The sequence below is a fragment of the Python bivittatus genome, unplaced genomic scaffold, assembly GCF_059951505.1.
Source record: "Python bivittatus isolate LINGU-HERP-01145 unplaced genomic scaffold, Pbiv_v1 ctg000020_np1212, whole genome shotgun sequence".
Lineage (NCBI taxonomy): Eukaryota > Metazoa > Chordata > Lepidosauria > Squamata > Pythonidae > Python > Python bivittatus.
The window spans coordinates 81,795,841-81,808,058 of NW_028277030.1; the positions used below are offsets into that span (position 1 = coordinate 81,795,841).

A 12,218-nucleotide genomic window follows, 5' to 3' on the forward strand; every position below is an offset into this window, starting at 1 on the left:
CTCTTGAAAACCTCAAGGCTTGAGGTGGTTTTATCTCCAGCCACTGAGTCACTCTTTTCTGCATTGAAAATGATGGAGTTCACGTGTAACAGTGACTTTTGCCTGGTAGCCTGTTCTAGAAGAAGAGAAAGCATACCAATATTTGATGTCAATGTCTGTGAAGGCTCCTGTTCAGCACACTTTTGTAGATCGCAGTACTGCCACCTTGTCTGAGGATCAGTAGTATAACACCAGGGTGCTTTGTCACCATCTGGGTTTCGGCAATAGTTTCTTCTCAGGTCCCTGTAAATAAATGCATAAAGTGGGTAAAATGTTAAGTTATAGAGCAGAGACTGGTAACTTGGTGGTTGAGATCCATCCCGAATATTTCTTGGGATGGTGAGAATGTCCATGGACAGAGAAAGGATGCATCATTGAAACAGTAATTATATATTTAGAATAGCATCTCTCATTATCTTAGAACAATGTTCTGCAAGTTCTGGTTGTTTGCCATCTAATATGTTTTTATATGTTTATAATAGTCATATTAAATATTTCAGTTAATTGTAGAGGCAAAAATAAGAAGGTTTCCAGTCAAATTTTCAGATAAAACTGCCAATGAATCTACATGTTCTCATAGATGTGCAGCTGCCACTAGAAACAGAAGCTTTTTGTCCCATACTGTTCTCTCCTTTACCAAGTATCATGTAGTCCTACAAAATATACAACATTTTCCCATCACCCTGCAGGTTTTGTCACCCTTATAAGCAGTGCCATTCTATCCAAAGCGAAGCAGAACAACAATCAAGAGCAGTTCTTCTTGTTTCTAACTAGAGCTGGAGTATCACTGGAGTGCTGGTTGTCCAAGTGAACAGCATGATTGTTCATGAAAAGGATCCCAGATGAAGCTCTCCACATGGGGACAAGCTGTGTAGTGAGGTCACTGTCACAGCTTGGAGAAAGGAGACACTGTTCACTGCTCCTGCTATGTATAACCTGAACGAGGCTATTTTGTACCCAAGGAAATCTTGTCCTTTAATGGACAGCATACACAAGTGATAACAAACACTTCAAAAAACCTACGCATCTGGATATGCAGATGGTGTCTTAGTATGACGATGGGGCCTCATAGAAATCCATGCTTGGCATCTCTTCCCTGAGGTAGTCACTGCAGTAGTACCCCGATAACCTGAGCCATTGTCATGATAGCAATCATCAACTTGTTGAGGTTGTTGCTGAGGAACAACAGGAGGAACAGGAGGAGGAGCTACATTAAAGCAAAAGAAAGCAGAAATAAAAACTTGTGGGAATTCATAGCATCTTCTTTGTTCCAAATGCTTTATGATCAATATTATTAATGTCTCATTCCTATAGAATTGTATCGCAATAACAGTGCAAGCCTTCCCATGTTTTATTATAGATGTATGATTTTGGTGACAGTATATTATTTACTTTTTTCTCAGTCTGAAGTGCATTCTGTTTTACTGCGTATAGTAGTTTCAAGCCACTATCCAAAATATTTTACCCAGAAGAAAGTGCTTCTCACTCTCCTCTTAATAGCTGTGCTCTGGACTGTGTTTCTTAAGGTTAGAAGACTCTTATCAACTTTCCTAATTGATCCTGTCTTTTACTGCAAATAAGCACTAAAAATGCAATAAATATAATAAGTATAATAACATGTGCATTTAAAAAGTGCTATGCATAAATCATACTGAATTCACTCCACTTGCCAAACTCAGTCAGGAGATCATAACCCTATTTCTCAATTTTACTTTAATCTTTTACTTTATTCTTGCAACACCAGTTTCCTGGAGTTTTGTTTTTAAAGCTCAAAACATTTTATTTACTTCACCCCTTTCTCAATTACACAAATATAAATGTTCTTACCAATAACTGTGGTTTCATCATCACATCTAGCGATGTTGCAGTATTCCCATCGAGTACTTAAGTCAGTTGTATAGCACCAAGGTTTAGTCTCTCCATCAGGGTTTCTACAATAGTTTTTGTCTAAACCTCTGAAATAAAATGTGCATAAAAGCAAGAGATGCTTAGGAGAATAAGAGAGAGGTAAATTTTACTATAATCTGAAGTCTGAGTTAGTAGCATGAAAACTGGTATAGAATAAAGTGCAATTCTTCACTAAGATTCAGATTCCACTTTGATTCTGCTCCTATTTTTAATGCAATAGTTGGATTCATGTATACATTAAGCAAGGAATTTTCAATGATAGTTTGTTAAGCAAACCCTAGGGAGCTGCTCCATGTATAATGCTACACTGTGATTGGAGGATGCATACATCAAGTTAAGCCATAAATACATACATACATATATACATCAGCCAGCCAGCCATGTTATGGCTTGGCACAATGTGAAGCTATCCATTTTTTGAAAGATGCTAAGTAAGACTATCTCCCTTGAACACTACCCTTTGTACACCTTGTACACTATCTCCCTTGAAAATGGAGACCAGAATGAAAATCAGAGTATGGGCTTACATTACATTTCTGCACATGAGATTTGGGCACCATTAACTTCTTAGATCAAGCCTTCTCCAAATTAAGGTAAGGGTGAAGACTTCCTTCAGGCAAACTTGACTCCTGACTATATGAACATCTCCATGTGTTTTTTTTAGCAACAGGATGGAAGTGGTCTGTCACTAACTCCATCCAGAATGTTTGGGGGTGGGGAAAAGAGAGACTCCTTGGGATTTCTTAGTGGTTTTCCATCCAAGCACTAACCAGATCCAGCCTGCTTAGCTTTTCTGAGACACCTGGAAGCCTTCAAGTTGAGGACAGCCAATTCTTTTTTAAGAAGCCTCCTACAAGTTGCATAGCAGATAGGATACCTCTGCCAAGTCCTGAGATAGCTGAATGAACCCTGAGTCTCAATTTCTAAAATAATTCTCTGGTTGAAACTTGTTTAACTCACTTGCCCCCTCCTGGATTTTCAAGAAAGTGAGAAGAGACACAGCTCCAATGTAATCTCTAAAGCAAAACAATGGAACTGTTGTTTGTTTCTGGGTACCTCACCTTTTTCTTTATCATAGCAACAAGGTGATGACAGAGCTGTTTAACATACCTGCAAGGATAGTTTTCTGGAGTTCTTGCGTGGCCATGAGGTACTTGAGATGCCCAGGATTGACAGACTTTTCCTGATTCAGTGACTCCTACCGTTCCTCGATAATCTTCTCCATTTCCCTTAAGGCACTGGCGGCCCGTAATAGCTGGTGGAGGAGTAGCTATATCCGCAAAGGGAATGCAAAGTAAATCAGCATCTTCAGAATCTTTATGCTAAAAATGGAAAGGTGCTAGCAGTCCATAGAGGTGAAAAGCCAAAAAAGCTACTGCATATGAAAAATATCACAGGTCTTCCTTTAGTGACTGCCTCGCTTAGCAGCTGTTCACAGTTACAACAATAATGAAAAAGTAATCCTCGCATTTATAACCTTTGCAGGAAAGGAAAGGAAATCTGAAGTAAGGTCATAAGTATAGTCATGGTTTCCTTAGTGACTGCTTCGCTTAATGACTGAGTTGCTGGTCCCAATTGTGTTTGCTAAATGAAGACTACCTGTACCACACTTCCTACTTTGAAAGAGTGGCTTTTAAGAGTATGGCATATATATTCTATTTGTTTATATACTGTATCTTCACAATTAGAGAAGAGAGATCACACTCTACATAAATTGTACTGAATTGGAATATATGGATTATGGCATAGAATTATAATGTTCAAGTTACAGCTGAGACATTTTCCATGAATGGAATGTTATATTGTAATACTTTAATTACAATATAGCTATTAATAGCTAGCTATTAAATCAAATATTCAATAATTGTTCACCTGTAATTGAAACATTTATTGAGTATTAGATTTAATATTTTGCTTGAACTAAGCTACAATCCTGGTGATTCCATGGCTATATCAGTTAATATCTGTTCATATTTCTTTCACTGTGAGAAAAAACAGTGCAACCCACATGTGGGGCTTCCTATAAATGTGCTTGAGAGCTTACTTTTACAGTTTTCCAAATTACGTTTTTCACCTGAGTAGCATAAAAGATGCCTTTCTGAAATCTGTGTGGTTGAGTTTGCAAGCTACATGAGGCTTGAAACTAAGTTTACCCATTTTTAAATATGGCAGTCAATTTTATAAGATTAAAAGGAATCCCCCAAACTCTCCTACTTGAATTGAAACTCTTTTTCTCTTCACAGAATTGTTACTATATCATGACTACCAAAGGTCAGTAATTACACAAATGAAACTTACTGCACCGTGGAATGTTACAGAATTCCCAGCGTTTCGTCAGGATGGAGGTAAAACACCAAGGACGTGGCTCACCATCAGGATTACGGCAGTAATTCGATATCAGATTCTTTTCTGGAAATCTGAATATTCGATGAGAAAGCTGAAACGTCTGCCTACTATCTCTTAACAGGTTGAGGTTGAATCCAATGGTGTCTCAATGTTGACAGAATAGTGTTCAACCATGAGAATGTATTCCCCTTTCATAGTTCAGCATTCTGTGACCTCAGATTTCTCCCTATTAATCTCTTCTGGATAGTTCAAAGAGTACTCAGAGAAGATCTGACATGGGAGATTAAGGCAGAGGAGAAGAAGGAAAACTCCCTTTGGATAACCAGAATTTTCCTTGGAGGTAGCCCTATATCGCCACAGGAAACCATGTAAACATGGGTGTTGGTGAGTGTATGTGTCAAAAATTCAAGATGGTGGGTGTAACCGTGTGATTGAATGCACTGATTGCAATGTGTGTAAAAAGATAAGGACTTCCATTGCATAGTAGCACCTACCATCTTCACTTTTTTTAACTACCTGTTCTCTACATGTCAGATTATGTTATTTCTTCTCAGACTACATCTTTGAGCTAAAAAAAAAAAGGTACCAAAGAAATAGGAGTCATATCTGTTATATGCCAAAGCCTTTAGTTTTGATAAAGATGAAAAACACAACTTTCATTCACCCTGATGAAGTCTGGAGTAAAAATCTTACCAGTGAACTGTGTGTGCTGGTTAATACATTACTTTAAAAATAATGTATGTTGTTATTTTCAAGTCATCAGCTACCTGAAATTGTTCTTTGTTTCCCACACACACTTTCCCTTTTTCCCATACATCAATAATAAGGGTCCATGAGTGACACTGAGGCTTGTAGACTTACTTTGAAGGAATGTATCCATGCGAGTGAGGCTCTTGAGATGCCCAAGACTGGCAGGTAAGCCCAGATTCTGTTGTGGAAATTTTGCCTCGATAGTTTTCCCCACTGCAGTGCATGCACTCCTCTGTAAAGATAAATATCCGTGAGTAAAGCAGATTTCTCCTATTAGACTCGGAGGGGGGGGTTCCGCTCCTCTGGATGGTAGGAATCATGATGCCCAAGTCTTCTGCTCTCTGAAATATGATTTGTTACCCCTGATTGCTCAGCTATCACATTTCTCATTTTATAAGGTATCTCGAATGCTCAGGACTAGTTCTTGAAATCTCTCTGAGCTAAGTCAATCTAAACAAAAAAATTAAATTAATCTTTTCATTTTGTCTTTATAAATGCGTAATTTATACTATTACTCTAAGGTCTTACAGATAACACACATAAACACACCTATTGACAATGTCTTTTGGTTTATGGAAGATTTTCTCTTTCTTGTTTTTATCTTACAGTAATCACATTTGGGGTGATCAGATATGGGGTGATAAACAGTTTTTCTTTGGGGATTTATTTATTCCTTTATTCTTTCATACTCTAAATCTCAGGGGTTGGTGATAATCTTCAGCAGCTTGCAGCCATGGCATGATGACTACCAAATCCTTGGAAGATATTAGAATAGGACAAATGGGGAGCTATTCTCCAGTGTATTGCAAAGTTTATATGACACTGTTCGCAGAGCTTCTCATTTCACTTAATGATTTGCGAACTTGTGCATAAGTCTGAAATTTGTAGACATGCATCAGTGTAAGTGGCATAGTTTGTGTCTAGATTGAATATTCTGTAATAAAGTTCATCTCCATCATACAATACTTCTGCCTTTAAAAAAATTGAGGCATTTACAAACAAAAGAACATCAAAGTAAAAACTGGTAGAAGATTAAATATAACAATAACTACATTTAAATATAATAATATTTAAATATATTCGTACAACCTTAGTTTGATTTGTAAATTTCTCAACGTCTATTAGTTGTAAATGTTGCAAAATATTATCATTTTCATTATTATCAAACTATTTCTATTTATGAAAGGTTATTGCTAGAGAAGTTACATATGACTTCTTGAGAGTAAATCTAACGCAATTAATTGCTATTTTTCATGTCCATTATCATGTTTTCTTGATATTATTTTTCCTGGCTCCTTTGTGTTAATAGGTTTGTATTTATTTATCCTCAATAATATTTTAAACAATGCATGATTCTCCCTTTAAAAACAATATTATGCTGTGGATACTTCTTAATTGCGTTTAGTCTTCTTCAGAATGGAGAGCTTCCAGACAGAGGAATTATTGTGTGCTTACTTCCTCTACTTTTAATAAAGATGCACCAGAGACAGTAGGCTTTCAGTGGTGAAAACTCCTGCCCCAGTATAATCCTATGAGTCTATAAATTCCTTAAGCTTTCCTTTCAGAACGAATGCTAAAGAAAAAATAGCAGCTAGATTTTCCACTTTTGGTACAGAAAGTTTTGTTGCCAGTCCAAACTTTGCCATGGCATACTCTTTTTAGAGGTCATTGGATTATTCCTGATTTTTAAATTTAAAAATACTTTCCATTTAAAGCAAAGAAGAATCAAAACATAATCTAGCCAGCCAATCTTAATTGGAGACAATTGTTTTGTTTTTTTTAAAAAGGATTTTACTCTTCTTTAAAAATGAGATAAATCAGCAGGAATACATGCAAAGCTCAAGGTCACTTGGGTTATTGACTGTAATTCATTTCTTTGCATGAATACAATCAATGTGCATACTTTCTTCTTATGTACAAATAGCAGCAATTTCAGAGAAGCAATAATCAGCCTTTGGATTGTGTAGTGTAAGACTGTAGAGTTTTACCCTGTTGTTTGCTCCTAGGCCTGTGTAAAAATTGCTTCTCCAAAGCTACCATTTGCATTTCAGTGCTACACTGGCATAAATGAAGCACTTCTCTTGTGATGCATTAGAGCTTTGGAACACTGATGTTTGTTGAGACTGTGGCTGGGAGAGAAAGAGTTAAATCTCTTTTAATGGGCCAGGGTCTTCCTCGCATCAGCTGTTCTTTGTCAGGAAGCTCACATAAGATAATTATATCCAAGTAATTAACATCACATCTTGATCCTTTTGATGATGTTGTGATGATGATATGAACAATTATGTTCATATTTTATTTTATTTGAAATAGAAACTGTTTATTTTCTTTGTTATCCTGCAGAATTCTGGTCAGTGACCATAAAAAAAGAATTAACTAACATCATATCTAGTTGGCCCTTAGTTGGAAAACTATTCAGTTGTCAATTCTTAGACAAAAGCCGAGCATTATTTCATACTGTATCTTATACTTGAATAAGAAAGTGCTACTCCAATGTTCATTCTTTTTCCCTCCCAAATAATGTGCTGTGTGGGTAAGAAAAATAGGTTTCTTCATCATTAAAAAGAACAATACATTGCATTCAAAATTCCCTTGAGGAACTAAAATTCCAGTGTATGCAGCTCTACCTTCACATTCAGGAATGTTGCAATAATCATGTCTGATTTCAGGATTTGTTGTATAGCACCAGGGACCTCTATCATCATGGTCTGGATTTCTGCAGTAGTTTTCTTCTAATGAAGCATTAGGATAAAGAAAAGGTGTGTAACTAGTAAAAACAAAGGAAAAGAATATTGTTACAGAAGTCACCGTTTTTTTTCTGACACCCTTAGAAGATTAAGTTTCATATCAGTTGTTGCTGCTGTTGTCATTTTTCATTTGTTCTGTTACTGAAACAAACAGAACCAGGTCAGGCACAGCACAGCTCATTCTCCATGGATTCAAATAGAACTCTGGACTAAAATGGAGAGATATATAGGTGGTCCCTCAGAGAGTCAGGACCTGAGCTATTCGCATCAGTGCATATTAACGCTGAATATTATTGGGGGTTTCTTTTGAATAATATTGGGGTTGGACAAAGAAATGTTAACAGGTCACAGTCAGTAAGAGTTAACTTGTTAACAGAATGAAAGCTTTTAAAACAATTGGAGGCCTTCAGTACTCTAAACAGGAGAGGACACTAGAGTTGAAGTTGCTCACCTTTTCCCCATCCCAACTGGGGGAAAGGAGGAGAGGGCTTTAAGGAAAAGACAGCTGCCTCTCTTTGGAGATTTCACATGGGTAAAATGGATTTCTTTCTTGCTTATACTATTGCTTCCACCAACATCCTACTTAGATAATTGCAAGTAAATCAAAGTATTAAAAAATGCCTTAAGTTATACCAAACCCTATACCAGTTTTTTTCAAACTTGGCAAGTTTAAGATGTGTGGACTTCAACTTCCAGAATTCCCCAGCCAACATCTTAAACTTGCCAAGTTTGAAAAACACTGAGTTATACCATAAGTCACTGTTGATATGTCTCCCAAACTGTCCTTCAAATCAAATTCTAATAAGTATTGTCTTACAACTTTTAAGTACTTGGAACAATGTCACATAATAATGGCAACAACAACGACAACAACAACAATGTCATGCTCATCTACTGTATGTAGTTTTCCTGGCAGTGATTCAGAAACGGTTTTAGCATTTTTCAAGATCAGAAAGAGTTGGCTAGAAGCTTCCACTTGCTATGATAATTTTATAATAAATTATAAGAGGGGGTGATAATAAAAAGAGTATTTTTAAGAGTGCTGATTATGTACTAATTAAAACCTTTTGGGGCTAGCTTTTGAAAAACAGAATATGAACTACTTCATACTTAAGCTGCAGTTCAGATCTATTAGCATTTAATCAGTATTTTCTGCAACATGCAAGAATAGAGAGAGATCCGATGGAAATTCCAGTTGAGACTCATTAATATGTTTCGCTGCATTCTACACACTTCCAGAGAATTGTCTGTTCAGTAGAACTTGCTCCTGTCAATGGGACAAGAAAGCAAATCCCTATTCAAAAGATCCTGTTGAATTCAGTAGAACTAGTTCCTTCCAGGTAAGCGAGCAGAAGACTGCAGCCGTAGCCATGGCTAACTTTTGCTGAATTGTGCTATACATGTTTCCTACAACAATTCCGGTCAAATCATTCTAAATTCGTATGGTTATAGAAAATTGAAGGCTGTTTTTGCTCTGATGGAAAAAGGTCATACTTGAGTTTATGAGGACTGTTCTCGGCCCATTTCTGGCATGTTACACCATTCTGAGTTTTTGATTCAGTTCCTCTGTAGTCTACTCCATTTCCAATTCTGCATTCAAGGAGATACACTGAAAGAAAATGTGGTTGTTAAGGACTGCTATTGTTATCACGCAGCACCCTTCCACCAAAGAAGAATCATTGTTTACAGATGGACTTCCACGTAGGGTCTGATGAAGGTGAACACTCTGATATACATGGCCTTCATGTTCAGCTGAATCAGGAGAGCGCAAACTGAGGTCATGGGATTGCAAACCTTGGATTGCAAGCAAACTTTCAAAACTATTTTGCTAAAAAGGCAAAGACTCTCTTGAGCTGAGCTTGATTTCTGGGGACCACACGGCTACAATATGGAAGAAGTATGCCATTACCTTCTTCTAGGATTTTTTTTTCCAATTTGCCAATCTAGACTGCAGTCCTGAGGTTCTCTGGTGGTCTCCCATCTAAATACTACCTGGACCTAATCCTGGTTAGCTTTTTTTGGCTGTGCCAAGGTTGGTTAGGTTCTGCCTCTGGCTAAGGTCTCAAAAAGGTTGCCAGATGGTTATTTTAATTACGATAGCTCAGGGGAAGGCATTGTGAAATCATGTATGGATGTATGGAAAGATAGATAGATAGATAGATAGATAGATAGATAGATAGATAGATAGATAGATAGATAGATAGATAGATAGATCATCATCTCTCGTACTAAGTATTTCTTCTTCTTTTTTTTTTCGCAGGATGAAGCCCAGCCCTGCCCAGGAGCTTTTGGCAAAGGGGCTTTTTGGCTTGCCATGGCTCAGGGGCTGCTTTTGGCTTTTTTTTTTTTTTTTGCAGCACAAAGCCCGGCCCACCAGCCCGGCCAGGCACGCCACGTCAGCAGCAGGAGCAAGAAGACAGTGGTCAGCTGGGGCGGTGGGGCGGTGGAGCGCAGGGCAGGAGTAGTCTCAAAGGGCAGGGTGGCGAGGGCAACTAGGACTGGGACTGGGCTGGGGCGGCTGTGGCTTCCCAGGGCATGGCAAGCAGCCCCAGAGCCTCATGGTTCTGGGGCTGCTTGCCACCCCACAAGATAGGGTACAGGGCAGCGAAGAGGGCACATATGGGGGTCAAGTTAGGCAGGTGGGAGGAGTTGGAGGCAGTTCCTTATCTTACTGAGCCTTGGGGCTGGGAGGGACCAAGCCTGGAATGGCTTGGATTGGGGTAGGTACTCAGTTAATGACCCACGATTCTCGGTTAATGATGGCAGCTGGGACTGCAGGGATTGTGGTCGCTAAGCAATGTAGTCACGTGGCATCTCGCTTTATGACCGCGTTGCTTAGCAACAGAAATTCTGGTCCCAATTGTGGTTGTAAGTCGAGGACTATCTATATTTGCCCTATAAGGCAAAGATGCATTATTTTATTCATTTTTATTTCTTTATTGCATTTATAACCTGCTTTTCCCCTGAGAATGCAAAGTGAGTTTTGTGTTATTTTTTTCCCTTAAGAAAGACCAACATTCTATGAGTTAGGCCAGGTAGAAAGATTGTGACTGGCCCAAAATCACCTAATAAGGTTCCCCATGAACTTGAACATGGCTCTCCCTGATCAGGTTAATCTCCCTGATTCAGCACTTAAACACTGGTTCTCATGTGTATATTTTTAATATGGAAACAATGTAAAGAAAAGATTTAAAATTCCTCTTTAGCACTGAAACCCCAGTCTAACCCACACGTCCATATTTGCTACACATATTACTAAGTCTTTTAAAAGCACACAAGGAATTCTGTGCTCAGTTTTCTGAGCAATCTTATGTCATGTCTACTTTTATTCTGAGTTCTCTTCTCCCTCCCTCCCTTCTCATATCATGATTCATACCTCTAATACTTGGTTATCTGAACCACTGTGGCCCCAATAAATATTTGGAGGAGACCTGGTTTCACCTCCTGAGCTTCCAATAATCCATTTCTGAACTAATTCAAGCCATTTCATTTCTTACAGGCTATTCGATTCTTCTTCAGAACACCTTTACAAATATCATGGAATAATACATCTTATCAACAGCTATAGTTTTATTCTTTAAATAGCCATAATTTGTTCATAAAAGCAAAAATCTACAAGGAAGACTATGAGGGAAAATGCTAGTGGAAAAATATGTTTTGAGAGAAACAAATGACTTTTGGGTTATATTTAGCTGGGCTTTAAAACTACTCCAGATAAACTGTTCTGAGAAATGGTTTCTTTCTTTCTTGCATGTTTTACCATAACACAACCAACACTTTGAACTGAATCACCTTACAGTCCTTTTCTCCTCAAGTCAAAATTCCCTTGACAAAAAAAGAAAATGCCACCTGCAAAATCAAATCTGCCGCAACTAACAGTTCTTCCAAATTTCATGAATCATTATGTTGCATAAGGAGCTGCAAAAGGCATAATATTCAAAAGTGTACACTTACTTCGTTTTTCAAAGAGAATGGCCCCTGCCTTTCTGAACACAACCGCTGTTTTAGTATTGTCGGCCAATGTAATGCATTGCTGCTCTTTCACTGTGAATAAAAATGCCCTATGGAAAGGGCAGAGAAGAAGGACACTTTCACTTAAGTGTTGATTTGCATTTTATTTAGAAGCATATTTTGCCCATTTTGGAGGCACACTCCAACTTACCATCAAATGATAAACACAAAATACATTAAAAACAAAAGAATGGGGACAATCATAAAATAGCAGCATTAAACCCAGCCTAGACCAGATAAACTGTATTTTGTATAAAAGACTCTCCTTTCCTTCTGTACTACTTATACCTCCCCTAAACCTACTTAGCAAGTCTAGATTTGGAGTGGATGAAGAAGGATTGCTGAGGAGCAAAAGAATCTCCTCCATCTTCTGCTGGTTCAAGCTGTTCCATTGATGGGAGGGGATAGTTGGATCCA

The 12,218-nt window shown here is 37.9% G+C and overlaps 1 protein-coding gene across 1 annotated transcript in view; it reads right to left on the bottom strand.

Moving 5' to 3' along the window:
* PLG (plasminogen) overlaps positions 1–12,218 on the bottom strand; it is a 40,678-nt gene that overhangs the window by 23,670 nt on the left and 4,790 nt on the right. Inside the window, exons 3-11 of the mRNA XM_025171126.2 lie at positions 11,745–11,851; positions 9,285–9,399; positions 7,671–7,810; positions 5,155–5,275; positions 4,246–4,364; positions 3,058–3,217; positions 1,867–1,994; positions 1,063–1,246; positions 137–282 (exon numbers count right to left, since the gene is read on the bottom strand). Of these exons, the coding sequence (XP_025026894.1) occupies positions 137–282; positions 1,063–1,246; positions 1,867–1,994; positions 3,058–3,217; positions 4,246–4,364; positions 5,155–5,275; positions 7,671–7,810; positions 9,285–9,399; positions 11,745–11,851 (1,220 nt within the window). The remainder of the gene's footprint in view (positions 1–136; positions 283–1,062; positions 1,247–1,866; positions 1,995–3,057; positions 3,218–4,245; positions 4,365–5,154; positions 5,276–7,670; positions 7,811–9,284; positions 9,400–11,744; positions 11,852–12,218) is intronic.